The 20220-nt window shown below is 42.1% G+C and overlaps 1 protein-coding gene across 1 annotated transcript; it reads left to right on the top strand.

The window, feature by feature from the left end:
• Positions 1–2727: 2727 nt before the first annotated feature.
• On the top strand, positions 2728–3909 carry LOC130744358 (uncharacterized). The gene has a single exon (XM_057596551.1). It carries the CDS (start codon positions 2728–2730, stop codon positions 3907–3909), a length of 1182 nt encoding a protein of 393 aa, XP_057452534.1.
• The last annotated feature ends 16311 nt before the right edge of the window (positions 3910–20220 follow it).

Raw genomic sequence — 20220 nt, 5'->3', positions numbered from 1 at the left:
AGAGGAGGAGTGACAAATATAATTTCTGAGATGTGATGGTTGATGCAGCTCTTGTGGATCTCCTTATCTGATCAGAAGAATCAGATGCAGGTTGAACAATTGCAGAAGGTGTCTTCTCTGATGGAGGAATCTCTGTTGGAGTGGTGAATGCATCTGAAGGTACCTTCTCTGATGTAGGAATTTCTGCTGAAGAAGTGAATGCCTCTAAGGAATCAGATGAAATCTCAACACTAGCATTCTCTGGTGTCATAACAGTCCAGGATAAGGCTTCTGATTGCTCATAAGGAAGGATATGATCATAGAACACCACATTTCTGGAGACACTCAAGGATCTACTTAATAAGTCAAGCGCCACATAACCCTTAGTGCCTGATCTATAACCCATGAAAACACATTTTCGAGCTCTTGGATCCAGTTTCTGCCTAGCATTGTGCAATGCTGACACATAACACAAAGAGCTAAAAACTTTTAGATCTGTTAAATCTGGTGGTTTGTGGTACAAAAGTTCATAAGGAGACTTATTTTGTAGAACCACAGTTGGTACCCTATTGATTAAGAAAACTGCATGTTGAACTGCATAATTCTAGTAATGTTTTGGTAGTTTAGACTGAAATAACAATGCCCTTCCTACATTTAAAATGTCCTGGTGTTTTCTCTCAACTCTCCCATTTTGTTGGGGACACTCAAAACTCAGGACCATTATCTGTCCTAATAGTTTTCACCATAGCACCAAATTGAGTCTTGGCATAAGCTACAGAATCCTGAACTTTGGAAGGCACTTCTGATTTTTGTTTTAGCATAATAATCCACAAAAATCTGGTGTGATCATCTACAACGGTTAAAAAATATTTATGGCCATGAACTGTTGTTGTTGAAAAAGGACCCCATATATCAAAATGAAGCAGGTCAAAAGGTTTCACATCTTTATTCAAACTTAGAGAATATGACAACTTCTTTTGTCTTGCCATATGGCATACATCACATTCTAAATGCTTGGCTAATGCCTTATTTACATGGATATAAGGATGTTTTGTAGTCATATCTAGCAACCTATCCTTAGACAAGTGCCCTAATCTAAAATGGCAAATGACTGAACTAGGTATTACTGTAGAAGTAGCTGTGGTAACTGTATTGAGCCTTGAGTCTGCTTGTACTTTCAGATCTTGTGACAGCCTCAATGACTGATCTTGTGACTTCCTCTCTTGAGCATCAACCATCAAGTAGTACAATCCTCCCTCTTGTTTAGCCAAACCAATCATCTTCTGGGAATTGAGGTCCTGTATCAATGAATGTGAGTAATAGGATTGAACAACACATGACAAATGTTCACATAATTTTGAGGTGGAGACAATATTAAAACTGAATTCTGGTACATAAAGGACATTTTTGATGGATAATAAGGGGGAGAACACAACAATACCAACCAAGTGTGCCTTGACCAGAGTACCATTTGGTAATTGAACATGTATAGGTTTAATCTTGGAAAAAGAATGGAACAGGTCCAATGAGGAGCACACATGATCAGTAGCTCATGAATCTCATATCCAAGAGCTACAAGTTTTTGCAGAAGTAGAATTAGAGGATAAAATGATAGTTCTACCTTTTCCTATCACATGTGAATTTTCATGACTCTTATGCTGAACATTAAACTGATTGACATTGTGCGGATTCTCATGAATCCTCAACTGGTTAATTTGTGTGGAATTGACAGACTAAGAATCATTTCCTTGGATCAAATTCAACAACTTCTGAAACTAATCTGGTGGACTAGGCGAGACCCCAGGGTCCCTCGCCCAGGAGCGCTGGCCTCAAGCGAGGGGCGCACCTGAGACTTGGGCCTCCCTCCCTGAGGCCCAACTGGCCCATTAAGGTACATTAGAGGTGCCAAGCCTAAATCCACACCTATAAATAGGGGACGGTTACCAATTGTAAGGGACTCTCAGCTCATTTGTGAAATAACAAGATTGAAATTCAGTTACTCTTTCTCTCTCTAGCGGTTAGAACTTCACTCTCTAAGCATTCATATCACTTTCCGCACACTTTGGGTACTATACCCCTATTCTATGTTCTTGGATAGAACATTTGGCGCCGTCTGTGGGAACGGTAGATTTCGATTTCCGGACTACGTGGATCGTGATTCAGTTGAGTGAAGCTCGTTTTTCTGTGCGATTTTTCTTCAGTTTTCTTTGTGGATCGTGACTTGGTTCCCGCGTGATTGCAATTTGATTTCGAGAAGTTCGATTTTCTGTGATATTTTTCACAATTCGAAGACTTTTGGTTGAATTCTCGGTTCATCAACAGAGCCTGATGGAGCCGTCTCGCCAACGACGTAGCAAGGAACCGGAACGAAGCTACGTTTCTTCCCCACGCACCGCGAGGTTAGATAGACATCGCTGTGCAGAAGCACGCCGTGCTCTGAGTGGCGACTTAAGATTGCAAAATGAGTGTCTGCAGGAGCAATTGAGGTACTATCACCTTCGGCAGTGGAATCAAGAAAAGGAGGAAGCCGAGGCTGCTGTCGAGGTTAAACCTTTCTCGGCGGCAGTACGAGAGGTGACCGTACCGGGCGATATGACAAACCTCGTGTTGGAAACGTACGACGAGAAAACCGATCCGAAGGATCATCTACTTCGTTTCAATGCGAAGATGGCGATAAGCGCGGTTTCCGACGCGGTAAAGTGTAGAATGCTTCCATCCACATTCCGAGGTGCAACTATGGACTGATTTATGGCTTTGCCTCAGGGATCCCTAGCCAGCTTCCGCGACCTCTCATCAAAATTCCTCGACCATTTCTCCGCGAGAGCGATCGAGGATCTGTTTGATATTCGGCAGGGGGAGCGTGAAACCTTGAAACAGTATATGAAGCGATACAGTGCCACGTCCGCGAGGTTCGAAGAATTGGAGCCACGCGTGTGCGTGTGCGCTTTCAAAGGCGGTCTGCCCCAGGGAAAGTTTAGCTGCGAACTGAGTAGGGAGCTAGCATGCTCAATGACGGAAGTCCGCGCCCGAGCGCAAGACTACATCCTAGAAGAGGAAATGGAGGCGCACAAGAGGAAGCACGAGAGGGCAGCGAAGGTGTCGCTGGCGAGGAAACATATACAGGATGAGGAAGCGAGTCACGAGCAGAGGGTCAAGGAAGCTGGCCGATTTGTTAAGAAAAACAAGGGAGGGCTATCCAGTTCGGGAAGAAAAAACGTAGGGTACCGGCGCTCTCGGCGAATAGCTGAAACGAGCCGGCGAATGAGACCGAAGGGACGCTCAAGTAAGGAGTTGACAAAATTACTTTTGGAAGTAGGGATTGAGGACATGGACAGGGAAGGCGAGTGCAGAATGGATCCAGGGTACGTGGCGAAGGATCAGCCCAAGTGGTGTGAGTACCACAACTTGGAAGGCCATAGCACCACTGACTGTTTCATGCTGAAGGATCAAATCAAGCAGCTAATCAAGGCGAGACAACCACGGGCGGCGAGGAGGAAGGAGGCTAAGGAAACTGACAGCAGCGAGGGCAAAGGGACGGTTGAAACGGCTAACACGATTGCTGGGTGTTTCGAGGGTGGCGACGGCGTATCGACAGCAGCACGAAAGCAAGTAGGGGTAACAGCATCAGTGCAAGAGTATCCAGCCCCATTTGGGTGCCAACACCCAGACATAGTAGTGTCGTCCGCGGATTTTGAGGGAATCAAGGCCCATATAAACAACCCGTTGGCGGTAATGGTAAGAATTAAAGGTTTCAATGTGCAAAGGGTGCTCTTGGACCAAGGCAGCTCGGCAGATATAATCTACGGGGTCGCATTTGAGCAGTTGGGACTGACAGACAAGGATTTAAAGCCATACACAAGAAACCTGGTAGGTTTCTCGAGAAAGCAAGTTCAGGTACGCGGCTGTGTGGAGTTGGACACAGTTTTTTGAGTGGGCGAGGACGGCGAGCTTTTGAGGATAAGATATCTGGTCCTACAAGTTGTGGCAGTTTATAACGTCATCATAGGACGAAATACTTTAAATCGCCTCCATGCAGTGATATCCACGGCCCACCTTGCGGTAAAGTATCCGCTGCTCTGCGGAAGGGTAGGGAAAATAACGGTAGACCAAAAGGGGGCGAGGAAATGCTACAACCATTGCCTTGACTTGTACGGTAGGAGGGGAGCTGGCGACGGACACAGGTGCGTTGAGATTGAGGTAGCCGAAGGCGAGCAAGAACATCTACATCTAGCAACACAGAGCCAGGGCGACGCGGGCGAACAAAGAAGGCGGGTCGACAAGCAGGTGAATGGGACGAAGAAAGGGAGAAGTCAGGACGAGGAACCCCGAGAGGCGAGGGAGAGCGGATCCATTACTCGAACAGATAGTGAGTGGTATGGCGAGACCCGGGACATGAATGAAACCAACAGAGGCATATTGGCGATCAAGCCCAGGCTCACCATTGAGCAGGAACGACGCCTAAGTGAGCTGGTAGGGGACAACTTCGACCTCTTTAGTTGGGAGCAAAAAGGAGCCACTTCCAGGGGGCTGCCCACATTTAACCGGCCCTCTCGGAAGGCTGGAGGAAAGGATAAACAGTGGCAGAGTCGTCAGGATAAGAGGAAATGCGAGCAGCTAGTGGATGAGAGTAAGAGGCCAATGAAGTCAGCCCGGCACGCCGAGCGGGAAGATGAACAAGGATGGATTCCTTTTTACGACAAGGGGGTCAAGCAGGGCGACGAGGATGGAATACTGAGTGTGATACTCTGACCAAGGAAACAACCAAAAAGCTAGGACTGAAAATAAAGATGCACTATTTTTCTCCGACACGGGAGTTTTTTAACGAGGCATCCCTCGATGTAAAAATTTATGCAAATCAAATACAAAAAGAATATTCTCAGCAATACTCCTAACTATTAAGACCGAGACGACAGCCTGGTGGGAAAAATTCCCTAAAGGTGGTAATCCCAACACGACCTTGAAGTCTGGAGATCGCTCCGGAAAGTCCGGCGCTGACCATAGCCCCTGCAGGCGACGTGTGCGGATAAGCTTCTCATCGCCACCCGTTGGCGGCGTGCGCGAATAAGCTCTTTATCCAAAGAACCTCCCCGAAATATGGGCGAGTCGAGTCTTCCTGAAACGCGAGAAGCATTTTTAACTAGGCAAAAAGTCTCGGGTAAACTCATATGGCCTTTGGGCCCCGAGCAAATGTAAGTCCCCACCTAATAAGGCTGGCGGAGCCACACCTGCTCTTACGGGAAATATGCGTGTGAACAAAAGCCTCGGTCAAATACCGAGCGGAAGTCCTAGTTATGCGCAGCACACTCTCCAAAAATTACTCACGCAAAACTCGGAATCCAGCACTGAAAACACGTGCTAAGCGTCGAACAACGGAAGACGAGATAAGTAGCGGGCTGATGACCCTATTTTAGTAGTGTTTTTAGGGTCATTTCTTTGTTTGTTTTGAGTCTTTTTGTTGAGTCTCATGTAATGTTTCATGCATTATCATGCATTTTTATCTTTTCTTGAGTCTTTACTTTGTTTTGGTAATTTTGTAGTTTTATAGGGACTTTTCTTGCATTTTAAGTAAGTTTAGGACTTGCATGGTTTTGTTGTGTTAAATGAAGGACCTCTTGTGCTAATGAGCTCTTTGAGCTTCTAGATTCTTCCTTGACTTGTCGGTTAGGTTTGGAGAGCAGAAACTGAAGGTAATAGAAGGCCAAGAAGCATGGAATTGAAGGAGGACTCAAAGAGGGCTGAAGAGGAGTTACAAGAAGCTGAAAAGTTCATTCCAGCGAGGCTTGAGCGCCTAGGCGCTGGGAGGCGCCAATTAGCTCCAAAGGGCATGTTTTTGCCCTGGAATTGGCGCTCAGCCGCTCTGAATTGGCGCCTGAGCGCCCAGACTCGTATTTTGTGGCTATAAATAAGGCTTAGGCCAATTTCATCAGAACACTCAGTCATTTTGCTCATTTTAGATCAAGTTTGAGAGCTGAGGAGAACCTTAGGGCTGTAGGAAGGCTTCCAACTTGTATTTTTCTCAGGTTCTATTTGCATTTTCTTTATGAATTCACTAGCCATGAGTGGCTAGTTCCCTTTATTGCTTTGGGTTAAGAGATTCTATGAAGTTTTAGTTTGTTAAATCCTATCTCTATGCATGAGTTCTTAATTTACCTTGTATTTCAATTTCATTATGCATGTTTAGCTTTGGTGCACCCTTGCTATAGGCTAGATTATAATCAAATGGAAGTTTGTTATGATTTAGGGACATGAATTGGAATAGGTCCTTCTATACTTGCTTCTAGGCATAGAGTGAGGGTAGGGTTTTGTTGGCCTGAATATGTATGCTTAAAAACCTCTTATGAATGATTAAGTACACAAGGAATTGGGCTTAACTTTCAGTTTGAGAGAATTACTTTTGTGAGGAATCAACTAGTAAGTACATAGGCTAAAGCAACAAGAGAAAAATCAAGATGTCACATGCATAGGATAGGTAAACTAAAGTGGATTAGATGATCAACAACCCAAGACAATTTTCCATCAATTGTTAATTTCAACATTTTCCAACATCGCTCTTTTGCAAAACTTTTGTCACCATCAACCAAAACCAATTTCTGAATTTTACTGTTTTACGAACTTGCAAACTTTAGACTTAAATCAACAATTCTCACTCACAATCCCTGTGGTTCGATATTTTAAAACCCGGAGATATCTGTGCACTTGCAGATTGACCAACACTCAACCTCTGAACTTAAATGTGCTTTGTCTGATATCATGGATAAATATAACTCTCTCCTGACTAAGCATAAAAAGTTGAAAAAGGATTTTTCTGCTGTTTCTAAGACTTCTGCTGAACATGATAAAATTATTTCTGAGTTAAAAGAGAATAATCATGCTATAGTAAACTCTAACTCTGTGCTTAAAAACCAGATCATTAAGTTAGAAGAAGTTGTTGCTTGTGATGCCTCTGATATTAAAAATGAATCCAAATATGAAAAATAGTTTCAAAGATTTCTAGCTAAAAGCGTAGACAGAAGCTTGATGGCTTCAATGATCTATGGCGTAAGCAGAAATGGAATGTGTGACATTGGCTATTCTGGACCAAGTAGAAATGAGCCTCCTATGCCTAAGGCTAAACCTCTGTATGAACATTTTGTACCCTCTGGTACTATATTTCCTGAACCATTGCCTGTTAAAGTTGCTAACCCCCCTCGTAAAAAGGGAACTCTCTCTATGCTTAAATGTCATGCTCAAATTCCTTTACATTATCATGTTGAGAAACCCAAGGTTGTCAGAACCTCTGGGGTAACTAACAAGAAAGGACCCATAAAATGGGTACCTAAGGATAAGATTATCTATGTTGCAGATATCCTTGATCGCTCCACTGAAACACCAATCATGGTATCTGGACAGTGGATGCTCGCGTCACATGACGGGAGAAAGGCGTATGTTCCAAGAGCTAAAACTTAAGTCTGGAGGCGAAGTTGGCTTTGGTGGCAATGAGAAGGGTAAAATTGTTGGTTCTGGTACTATTGGTATTGAAAATAGTCCATGCATTGATAATGTTCTGTTGGTGGATGGCTTAAATCATAACCTATTGTCTATAAGTCAATTAGCTGACAAGGGCTATGATATTATCTTTAATCAAAAGTCCTGCAGGGCTGTAAGTCAGATCGATGGCTCTGTTCTGTTTAACAGCAAGAGGAGGAACAACACTTATAAGATCAGATTATCTGAGTTGGAAACTCAGAAAGTAAAGTGCCTTCTTTCTGTTAATGAAGAGCAATGGGTATGGCATAGACGGTTAGGGCATGCCAGTATGAGAAAGATTTCTCAGTTGAGTAAGCTTGATCTTGTCAGGGGCTTACCCACTCTGAAGTTATCTTCAGATGCTCTTTGTGAAGCATGTCAGAAAGGCAAATTTACAAAAGTCCCTTTCAAGGCAAAGAATGTTGTTTCCACCTCAAGGCCATTGGAACTTCTGCATATCGACCTTTTTGGACCAGTGAAAACTGAGTCTATAGGTGGTAAAAGATATGAGATGGTCATTGTTGATGACTATAGCCGCTGGACATGGGTAAAATTTCTATCCCGCAAGGATGAGTCTCATTTTGTGTTCTCTACCTTTATTGCCCAAGTGCAAAACGAGAAGGCTTGCAGAATTATGCGTGTCAGAAGTGATCATGGTGGAGAGTTTGAGAATGACAAGTTTGAGAGTCTGTTTGATTCCTATGGAATTTCACATGATTTCTCTTGTCCTAGAACTCCTCAACAGAATGGGGTTGTTGAGAGGAAGAATAGAACTCTTCAAGAGATGGCTAGAACCATGCTTCAAGAAACTGACATGGTAAAGCACTTCTGGGCTGAGGCAGTAAACACAACATGTTACATTCAGAATAGGATCTCTATCAGACCAATTCTGAATAAGACTCCTTATGAATTGTGGAAGAAAGTAAAACCCAACATTTCTTACTTTCATCCTTTTGGTTGTGTTTGCTATGCTCTGAATACTAAGGATAGATTACATAAGTTTGATTCTAAATCTTCTAAATGTCTATTACTTGGTTACTCTGAACGTTCTAAAGGCTTTAGAATTTATAACACTGATGCTAAAACTATTGAAGAATCTATTCATGTTAGATTTGATGATAAGCTTGACTCTGATCAGTCAAAGCTAGTTGAAAAGTTTGCAGATATGAGTATAAATGTTTCTGATAAAGGCAAAGCTCCAGAGGAAGCTGAGCCAGAGGAAGAGTCTCCAGAGGAAGTTGGTCCCTCTGATTCACAGCCTCAGAGGAAGAGTAGAATTGTTGCCTCTCACCCTAAGGAGTTGATTCTGGGAAACAAAGATGAACCAGTCAGAACCAGATCAGCATTCAGTCCCTCTGAAGAGACTCTGCTTAGTCTGAAAGGATTGGTATCCTTAATTGAACCAAAGTCAATTGATGAAGCTCTTCAAGACAAAGACTGGATTCTGGCAATGGAAGAAGAATTGAGTCAATTCTCCAAGAATGATGTTTGGAACCTTGTCAAGAAGCCTCAAGATGCTTACATCATTGGAACCAAATGGGTTTTCAGAAACAAGCTGAATGAAAAAGGAGATGTTGTCAGAAACAAAGCAAGGCTAGTTGCTCAAGGCTACAGTCAGCAAGAAGGAATAGATTATACTGAAACATTTGCTCCAATAGCAAGATTTTAAGCTATCAAACTGCTGATCTCATTCTCAGTGAATCACTACATAATTCTTCATCAGATGGATGTTAAGAGTGCCTTCCTGAATGGATACATCTCAGAGGAAGTGTATGTGCACCAACCTCCTGGTTTAGAAGATGAGAAGAACCCTGACCATGTCTTCAAATTGAAGAAATTTCTCTATGGTCTGAAGCAAGCTCCCAGAGCATGGTATGAGAGACTTAACTCATTCCTTCTGGTAAATGAGTTTGTAAGGGGTAAAGTAGATACAACTCTCTTTTGCAAAACTTACAAAGATGATATCTTAATTGTGCAAATTTATGTTGATGATATTATATTTGGATCTGCTAATCCATCTCTCTGCAAGGAATTTTCTGAGATGATGCAGGCTGAATTTGAAATGAGTATGATGGGAGAACTCAAGTAGTTTTTGGGAATACAAGTTGATCAAAAACCAGAAGCAACTTACATCAATCAGAGCAAGTACACAAAGGAACTTCTGAAGAAGTTCAATATGACAGAATCAACAATTGCTAAGACTCCTATGCATCCTACATGCATTATGGAGAAAGAAGATGCCAGGGGAAAAGTATGTCAGAAGCTTTATCGTGGCATGATAGGTACACTTCTATACTTAACTGCATTTAGGCCAGATATTCTGTTAAGTGTACATTTATGTGCTCGATTCCAATCAGATCCTAGAGAAACTCACTTAACTGCTGTTAAGAGAATTCTCAGATATCTGAAAGGTACCACTAACCTTGGCTTGATGTATAAGAAAACATCAGAGTATAAGCTTTAAGGTTACTGTGATGCTGATTATGCTGGAGATAGAACTGAAAGAAAGAGTACTTCTGGAAATTGTCAATTTCTGGGAAGTAACTTAGTCTCATGGGCAAGCAAGAGGCAGTCTACTATTGCACTATCCATTGTAGAGGCAGAATATATCTCAGCAGCTATTTGCAGCACTCAGATGCTCTGGATGAAACATCAGCCAGAGGATTATCAAATCCTTGAGAGCAAAATTCCAATTTATTGTGATAATACTGCTGCAATGTCACTCAGTAAGAATCCAATCTTACACTCAAGGGCTAAACACATTGACGTAAAGTATAACTTTATTAGACATTATGTTCAGAAGGGCGTACTTCTTCTGAAGTTTATTGATACTGACCATCAATGGGAAGATATCTTTACAAAGCCCTTAGCAGAGGATAGATTTAATTTTATACTGAAAAATCTGAATATGGACTTTTGTCCAGCATGAAGATGGATCAGAACCTCTGACTATGATGCTTCCTCATCAGAAGTTGTCTAGTTCAGAAGGTAAACTTGTCAGAGGCTAAGTACCCATTGGTGCTTACTCTGAGACAGGACAGTAAACGTGTGTCAGCCTATTCTGATGCCTCCTTCCTTGTGCCCTCCGGTTAATCTGTTGTAATGTGTGTAGATGTGCTTATTCTCCACCGTGTGTTTTGTGTATTAACTATTCATAATGATGTTTTTAATTTTTAGCCGTTGATTTTACTTTTGTTTTACAATCAACAACGGTTACTTTCTAAAAACCACTATGCACACACGTTTTCCATCACTCGTGTTTTTCGCTTCTCTCTCCTGTTTGCAAAACCCTTATCTTCTTCAATTCTCTCTCTCTCTCTCTCTCGTTCATCCCTCTTCTACCCAAGCCTCCAACCTTCAACTATGGTGAGATCTGAAAGAGCTGATTCCGGTGAAAGGGCTGATTCCACCGATGGAAGAGTGTTCCCAAGAATGGCAGTGGGTCTTCCAACAGGGCAAGTAGGTCCCGTTCTTCGTCCCAGATCGATAGAGGGTGCTCAAGAACAAGTCCAAGATGCTGAGGATGTTGTTCCTTTGTCCCAAAGGAGTTGTGCAGTTACATGCGTCTTCCCTCCAGAAGAACTTCAAGTTCTTGCTGAATGGCGTTTTGACCTAGACAACATTACTGCTAATGGGGTCGATCTTCGTCCTGAAGTACAGGCTCAAGGCTGGGAAGGATATTTCAATAGATTACATGGTCCAATCTATGACAAACTGGTGAAGGAATTCTGGAAGCATGTTGATTGCAACGAGTATCAGGTTGTGTCCTTTGTTCTGGGAAAAAGGATCATCATCTCAGAGAAGTCTTTTGCAAGACTTCTGGGTGCAGATACAAGTCGTGGCTACAGATTTCAGATGCAAGAGTCAAAAGTCAAGACAAGTACCAATGAGAAGGTCAACAAGGCTTTATACTCTACATGGAGACCGGGCAAAACTGATTGCAAGACAAAGGATCTTCATCCTGACTTGAGAATCTGGCACAAGATCCTCCTGAACTGCATAAATCAAAGACCCTCTCCAGATTACATCAATTTCACTCAGAAGGTGATGCTTTTCTTCATCAAGGAGCACACCAAAGTCTGCCTGCCTTACTTTCTATTCTCCTATTTGAAAGAATGCATTAGAAAGTCAAGGACTACTGCTTCACCCAAGTCTGCTATCAAGTACATACCTTTTGGCAGATTACTGTCTGACTTCTTCATTGAGAGCAAACTGATATCTGCTCTGACCAAAGCTGGATGCACAGAAGACCTAACAACAATTGTTGGAGATGTCTTCACTCCCACATCATTGAAGAGAATGGGCTTGGTAGAAACAAAAGTTGAGGTTAACCCTTGAAGGTGCGAAAAACACTAGAAAGGGGGGGTTTGAATAGAGTTTTTCTAATCACGGGTATATTTTTGAGCTTTTTCAAAACTCAAGGATAAAAACTAAGTGCTGAATGATAGGAAGTAAAGCACGCAAGTATTTTATCATGGTTCACTTGAGATAAAAGCTCAAGCTAATCCAGTCCACCTGTGAAGGTGATTTCTTCCTTCTTCTGATGAAGGCAATCCACTAAAATCAATGAGTGTTACAACTGCACTTTGCAACCTGCTAAGTGACTAACAATACACTGATTTTCACACTAGTATCCTCTTAAGAAGCTGATCTACCGATCCTCTTAAGACTAGCCAAATACTGAATCAGCCTTGATTCAGTCCTCTCAAGATCCGACCAACCTTGGTCTCTTGATGAACTTTACAATATAATGTAAAAGGTTTCGGGTTTACAATAAGTGCTTCTAACAAGCGAATAGTAAACTCAGATGTTTTAGAACAGTGAAGAAATAATGCTAAGAGAATGGTTCGTAAGTGTTGAATATTTTCAGCAAAGTTTCTTAACTTCTTTCTTCTTTCTTCAGCCTTTATATACTCCAAGACTTGTGATGTAGCCGTTGCTAGGGTTTTATCCGTTGGAGTGGCAATTCTGTGATATCAGACTGCTAGGCTGTACAAGGTAGGTGGCGGACAGACTGAGACATGTACGACGTTGTACTGTGAAAGCGACCTGTCCTTTCACCAGTTGACTTGAGATCAAGGAGCTTCAGATGAACATTGGTGAAGCTTCTGATCATCGTCAGATTGAAGCTTGGATTCTTCTGACCATGCAACTTCTGCTTCTGAACAAGTTCCTCAGAACTTCTGATCGTCAGAGCTAGAATAGCTTGGGTCTTCAGAACCAACTTCTTGTAAGTCTTCAGAGCTTGAGTCTTCTGCTTCTGGACCGTTCCACTGGAACATCTGGTCTTCAGAACTTCTGACTCCGGTTCTTCAGAGCTTGCATCTTCAGAGCTTCTGAGGTATTTGCCACTGTTGAGAACGAACATGGTAGGTTAAAGAGCTCTCTTTTTAGTAACCCTTGGTTCTTCTTCTTCTGAACGAATAGGCTTGGGTCTGATTCAGAACCTGTTTATCATAACTTAAAAAGACAAACGTTAGGGTATCACAATTGTTCATCATCACAAACCTTAATTGTAATCATCAAAACATAGAGATGCAACCACTGATCAAACCTTGATCTTACAACCCTGCTACTTCAAAGTCAAGAGGAAGAAGAATCCCTCTGAAGGACTACCCTCTCTGGTCAAAGGCTGATGATCCAGAGCCTATCAGGTTCTACCTTGATGATCTGAAGCAGCAAGGCTTTGTGATTGATGTGGATGAATTCTTCAGAAATCTTCCAGAACCTCCAGACTTTGAGTCTCCCAGGAAGAAGAAGACCAAGAGAAAGCAAGTGGAACCCTCTGAGACACAGGATCCCTCTGATGGTGATGATAATGATGATGATGAACCACCACCTCAGAAGAAGGCAAAGAAGGTCAGAATTGCAACGCAAGTCATTCATCTGGAATCTGCAATCTATACCAGAGTCACCAGATCTGCAGTCAGAGCTTCAAGTAAGTTTATTGCTCTTTCTGATGATGATGACTTAAATCTGCTTGATGCAATTCCTGTTGTTTCCAACCCTGAACCCACACAAATTGATCAATCCACTTCACATAATTCGCCACCTAGGGCTTCATTCTTTCAACCCTCCATTGAGGAAGAACCCCTCTGGAAAATGCTACAAACTCCTAAGTCCACTACACCAACCTCACCCATTATCCTTCCATACACTCCACAAACCTCTGAACCACAGGCTTCTGAGACACAAGCTTTAGAGATACCAACCACTGAGAAATCTAACTCTGAGCCTCAACCCTCCGATCACTCACATCAGGAACCCTCTGATAGAGAAATTCTCTCTCCTACTCCCTCTGTCTCTTTTCCTACAAATGTTCCATTTTCCTCTCCTTCAAATAAATCTGAAGCCTCTCACCAATTCTTTCAAATTGCCAGAGAAAGAATTTCAGAACTTCCTGAACATTTCTTAAATGTTCCAAGTCCAAACCACTACTCTGGACCAAGACCAGAACCTCTGGATGCTCCTGATTTTCCAATCCATGCAGTCCCTTTGTCTTCAAAACCACCGCCTCTTCCTCCTTTTCCTCCACCTCAAAATGAAAACTCTGTCTCTGACCAATCTCCAAATCCTGAGACTGAAGTTTCTGATCCAAACCTTGAGATCAATACCTCTGAACCCCAAACTGTGCAAATTAGTTCTCCTCATGGTGTTTCTGAAGCTACAAGTAGCAATCATCCTTCTTCACCTGAAACCTATCTCTCCATTGTTCCCTATACCCAACTTAGACCAAACACCCTGCTTGATTGCATCAACTTATTTAATCATGAAGCATCTTTAAGGGTTCGCAATGTGCATGGTCGCATTGACCTCAGTGAGAAACCAGACCTGGTTGCAGAAGACTGGGATCATCTTTGCACTTGGATGCTTGACCAAGCGGCAGTAATGCTGGGTTTCCTTACTGCTGAAAGGGATCAAAGAGTTGAAGCTGCTAGCCAGCGTTTCAGAAGAAGAGATGCACTAAATGAACAAAAGTTGAGAAATCAACTTCATGCTGCTATTGAAGAAGCACGGAAAAAGAAAGAACAAGAAGAAGAAGCTGCAAGGTTTGAAGCAGAACAACGTGAAGCTGCAAGGTTGCAAGCTCTGGAACAAGTAGCTAGATTACAAGCTGAAGCTGAGGCTCCTAGAAATCAGGCACTTGGAATTATTCCATTTACTGATGTTGCCTCCACATCTGCTCAAGTTCCTCACTCTGATCAAGCTGTTCCATCTGCTCAAGCTCAGTCAGACTCAAGACTTGATCTCATCGAACAAAGACTTGATTCTCATGAAGCTCTTCTTCAGAGTCTTAAAGAGATGTGCACAGAACTTCTGAAGAGGACACCCAAGCCTTAGTCTTTAGGAACTCTCTTTTCTTCTGTTTTTCTACAATGTTACTATGTTTTCGTGTTTAACTCTGGTTCTTTTATTAAATTATCATTTTTCCTTCCTATGTGCTTGCATAATTTCTTGTTCATCATTACTTAGTTTTCATTCATACGTATTAATCAACAAACAAGTTTTTTCATTAATAACATAATTCATACATTTGCATTGATACGTTTAAAAAGGAGGATTTTTCCTCATTGATCTACACTGCCTACGCATCGCTGCTTTCTCAAGCTCCAGACGATGCTGCCTATGTTCTAAGTGGACCAAGCTCCGGCGCAGCTCCTGCCTCTCAGGACCCTCCGCCATAGTCTCCAGAGCCGCCTCTGCTGCTCTGATCTCCTCATAAAGGTCCAACTCCTTCTGGAAGAATTCTTGCATTTCCTCCACGAATCTAAGGAAATCTCTGAGGATGTTGTCCATTTCTAGACTCAGGCCCATGCCTAGTAGCTGGTTTGTCAGACTATAGACACTCGGCTCCTCTGGATGGCGCACATTGATGAAAAGATCTTCATCAAAGGCTTTCTTCCTCAATTGTTCGATGCATGCTATGAAGGATGCCATTGCAATATTGAATTCAAGTGAAAACGAGATGTGAAGACCGTTATGCTTTAACCGCTATTTATAAGCTCAGTTCAGTCTCCAGAAGTTAATGTTAAAGCAGTTTATCGAGGATTTCTTATTGGTAACATATGCTTACCTTTAATTCCTTGGCCGGTGGTAAACGTTCCACTCATTCATTTAATCTTCTGCATACGCATTAATTAAATACGTTTTCTTTACATTTTCTTTTCTCCATCTTTTTAAACTTAGACCTTCTCTAAGGGGGAGTACTTTGTACTTCAAGCTAAGTTTTTCACACCCCATGCTTTTTGCTTATGACAAAAAGGGGGAGTATACAACCAGTTTTTGATGTGTTCTGTGTTAGTGTGATTTCTTTTTCGTTTGGAGAATTTAAGAGTTCCACTCTTCTCTTTATGACCATAGATCTGTCCGTGGGCAATTGCAAGGAATACATTTTCACTTCTTCTGAAGTGATCATATGCTAAATTGGTTGACTCTGATAATTTTACCTTGCTTTTGACTATGAATATTTATGCGCTCTGATATTCACATATTATCTATGTCATAAATTCTCACTCTGAACTCTTTTATTATTTAGCTCAGAATCTTGATATTACTAATGTTTTCATTAAGTCTTAGATTCAGGGGGAGCTAGGCTCAGAATCAAGCTGTGACTTGGATTCAGAATGAGCAAAATAAACCATTCACCTCAGGATAAGTTTATCTCTATTCTCTAAACTCTGAGTGAATTCAGTTTATTGTTTAAGAATTGTTCATCAAAATACTTGGTTTTGTCATCATAAAAATGGGGAGATTGTAAGATCAAGTTTTGATCTAGTAGTACAACTCTATGTTTTGATGATTACATGTTAACTATTGTGTATGAACAATTATGGTACTCTAACGTTGTTTTCTGAGTGTTCTAATGACAGGCTATGACTCTGGTCTCATTTCACATAATTCAGAAGCACAATGCTAAAAGAGTAACCTTTGCAACGCTTTCGCACTTACTATGTTCAATCTAAACAGTAGATTAAGCTTCAGAAGATCTGAAGATAGTAAAGCTCTGATACAGATTCAGTCTACTAGAAGCTCTAAAGGATCAGAAACTCTGAAGGATCAGAAGCTCTGAAGGTCCAGAAGCTCTGCAGGTCCAGAAGCTGAGTAGTGAAGATTCTGAAGTCCAAGAGTAAGCTGGCTCTGAAGACTAAGTACTTCTCCTCTGAGTCCAGAAGCAGAAGGTACAAAGGTCAGAGGATCCAAGCTTTCTTCTGACTCTGATCACCAAGCTTCACAAGTTCCAATATGAAGCATCACTCTGTTCAGAAGTCAACTAGGATAAAGGTCATGTCACTATCCAAAGTACAAAAGCAATTGTACCATTCCTGACGACCTTACCTAACTTATTCTGCCACAGCAGAACCTGGAAAACCCAGATCTGCCCTCCAACGGTAGCATTCCATGCAAACTTCCAAACCTAATTCCTTGGAGTATATAAAGAGGCTGAAGATGAAAGATGCCGTTTGAAGAAACTTTGTTGAAGCTCACGTGAAATTCAAATATTCTTTTAAGTAATCTTTCTTCACATTGTACTTATTGTGTTTACTATTAGCTTTCTGAGAAGCATTTCTTTGTAAACCAAAACCTTCAAACAGTTGTTTGATTTTCCTTAAGGAGACCAAGGTTGGTCGGATCCTTGAGAAGACTAAGAGAGTGAATCTTAGTGATAGCTAAGTCAGTGTATTGTTGGTCACTTTGCAGGTAGCAAGTGCAGTTGTAACAAACTCTGATTAGTGGATTGCCTTCATTCTAAGAAGGAAGAAATCACCTTAACGGGTGGACTGGATTAGCTTGAGGGATTTATCAAGTGAACCAGGAAAAAACCATTGTGTGCTTTCCTCAACTCTTTTCTTAGCACTTTTATCTTTGGTGGTTGAAGAGATTTGTTAAAATCTCAAGTGAGAAAGGTTTTCGATTGAAAACGCTATTCAAACCCCCCCTTCTATCGTTTTTCATACCTTCAAAGCCTCCACCGCATATATCTCGGCGTAATTATCCAGCTCCCGCTGGAAGAGATCCTGCAGTTCCTCCACGAAGCCGAGGAACCATCTGAGGATGCTGTCCATCTCTGGACTCAGATCCATCCCTAGTAGCTGATTGATCAGCTGGTAGATGCTAGGATCCTCTGGATGCCTAACATTGGTGAAAAGGTCTTCATCAAAGGCTTTCGTCCTTAGTTCTTCGATGAGGGCTATGTAGGATGCCATTGCAACGTTGATTTAAGAAGCAAATTTGATGTGAGGACTGTTATGCTTTAGTCACTATTTATAAGCTCAGTTCAGTCTCCGGAAGTTATTGCTGAAGCAGTTTCTCGAGGAGTTTTCCTTGAAAAGGATGCGACTCGCAATAAAGGCTTAAGTATTCATGGCCGGTGGTCAACGATAACCGTTGGAGTTTGGAGAGAAGCACTTAAGCAAACGTCAGGATTCTCTGGGGAAAACAACTCGCATGATTTATAGCCCATAGCCTTCTTGGCGGGGTGCTTATACCTGAAGTTCGTGACAAGAACAGTGTCGGCGGAGAAGAAGGACATAAGCTTGATTGGATTTTCAAGAGAAAAATAGAATAAACATAGAATGTGAAAAGAATTTGGTGTTCTCATTTAAAAACAACAGGGAAATCATTCATTAAGTACAAAGTTAACCTAAGAATCGCTAGTATTTTTTGGTTTGCTCTACATCTTCTTCGGTCAGGAAACGCTCGGCGATGAAGCCTGGAGGATCGTCGATCCCAACCAACCCTGTGGGGGTAACCTTTTTGAACGCCCCCATCTGGCGAAGATCAATCAGAGGATGGAGATGTTTGACTTGGGCTTTGGCGAGGAAAAAGCCGCGGCCGCGCTCGAAAACAGCATTGGTAGCAGCGTCTGACCTCATCTTTTCCTCTAAGGCCTTCGCATCAAGTTGAGCTTGAGTCTTCACTGAAGATAAGGCCTCGTTTTTCTTCACCAGCTCAGAACGAAGGTTTTCAAGATCAGTTTCCATCAAAGAAAGGGCTTGATCTCTGGAAGCTACCATGTCCGCCTTCGCGTTAGATTCCAGCTGCACCTCCTGCCGCAACTCTGCGAGAGCATTTTCCAAGTCAGAAATTTTCCTATCTCGGAACTCTAAGCTAACCGCAACGCGATTGGACTACTCGGCCAGCTCTTTGGAAAAGGAGGCTTCTTTGGCGTTCAGTTGGGCATGGAGCGTTTGACGTTCCGCGGTTAATTTGGCATTGAGACCACGGAGGCGAGCCACCTCTGATCGCAACCCATCGGCATCCTGGGCGGACCGGTTGTAGCAATGAAAGGCGTGGAGAACTGTCGCCAATGGACCTTCCGAAACTCTATCTAAGCCATGCTGTTTAACTACCTCATCCATCCTCGCCACTTGAGCGGGTGTCAGAGATAGGGAGTACGACAATCCCTGGCTAAAGTTGATTTAAGCAATTGTTGATTGTTTAAAGTAAACAACAGGGATGGTGAGTGAGAATTGTTGATTTAAGCCTAAAGTTTGCAAGTTTCTAAAGCAGTAAAACTCAGAAATTGGTTTTGGTTGTTTGTGACAAAAGTTTTGCAAAATAGCAATGCTGAAAATATTGAGAATATCAATTGATGGAAAATTGCCTTGGGTTGTTGATCATCTAATCCACTTTAGTCCACCTATCCTATGCATGTGAAACCTTGATTTATCTCTTGTTGCTTTAGCCTATATACTTACTAGTTGATTCCTCACAAAAGTAATTCTCTCAAATTGAAAGTTAAGCCCAATTCCTTGAGTACTTAATCATTCATAAGAGGTTCATAAGCATGTATATTCAGGCCAACAAAACCCTACCCTCACTCTATGCCTAGAAGCAAGTATAGAAGGATCTATTTCAATTCATGTCCCTAAATCATAACAAACTTCCATTTGATTATAATCTAGCCTATAGCAAGGGTGCACCAAAGCTAAACATGCATAATGGAATTGAAATACAAGATTGAATCAAGAACTCGTGCATAGAGATAGGATTTAACAAACTAAAACTTCATAGAATCTTTTAACCCAAAGCAAAATAGGAAACTAGCCACTCATGGCTAGTGAATTCATACAGAAAATGTAATGAAAACCTGAGAAAAATACAAGTTGGAAGCCTTCCTACAGCCCCAAGGTTCTCCTCAGCTCTCAAACATGATCCAAAATGAGTAAAATTTCTAAGTGTATCAAAGAAATTGGCCTAAGCCTTATTTATAGGCATAAAATACGAGTCTGGGCCCTCAGGCACCAATTTAGAGCGCCTGAGCGCCAATTGCATGCCCAAACATGCTCTCTGGAGCTAATTGGCGCCTAGGCGCCAATTCACCAGCGCCTGGGCGCCAATTCAAAAGCCCTCTGAAAATTGCACTAGCGCCTAGGTGCCAATTCCCAGCGCCTAGGCGCTCAAGCCTCGCTGGAATGAACTTTTCAGCTTCTTGTAACTCCTCTTCAGCCCTCTTTAAGTCATCTTTCAATTCCATGCTTCTTGGCCTTCTATTACCTTCAGTTTCTGCTCTCCAAACCTAACCAACAAGTCAAGGAAGAATCTAGAAGCTCAAAGAGCTCATTGAAGGTGCGAAAAACACTAGAAGGGGGGGGGGTTTGAATAGAGTTTTTGAATAAAGGGTATACTTTTAGAACTTTTTCAAACTCAAAGATAAGAACTAGGTGCTGAAGGATAAGAAGTAAAGCACGCAAGTATTTTATCCTGGTTCACTCGAGATAAAAGCTCAAGCTA

This window comes from Lotus japonicus, chromosome 3 (assembly GCF_012489685.1).
Source record: "Lotus japonicus ecotype B-129 chromosome 3, LjGifu_v1.2".
Classification (NCBI taxonomy): Eukaryota; Viridiplantae; Streptophyta; class Magnoliopsida; order Fabales; family Fabaceae; genus Lotus; species Lotus japonicus.
Note: the sequence above shows the minus strand (reverse complement) of the source record. Positions and strands in the feature narration are given on the sequence as shown.

Coding starts and splice junctions, on each gene's coding strand:
- LOC130744358 (XM_057596551.1), top strand. CDS start 2,728: ATGGCTTTGCCTCAGGGATCCCTAGCCAGCTTCCGCGACCTCTCATCA.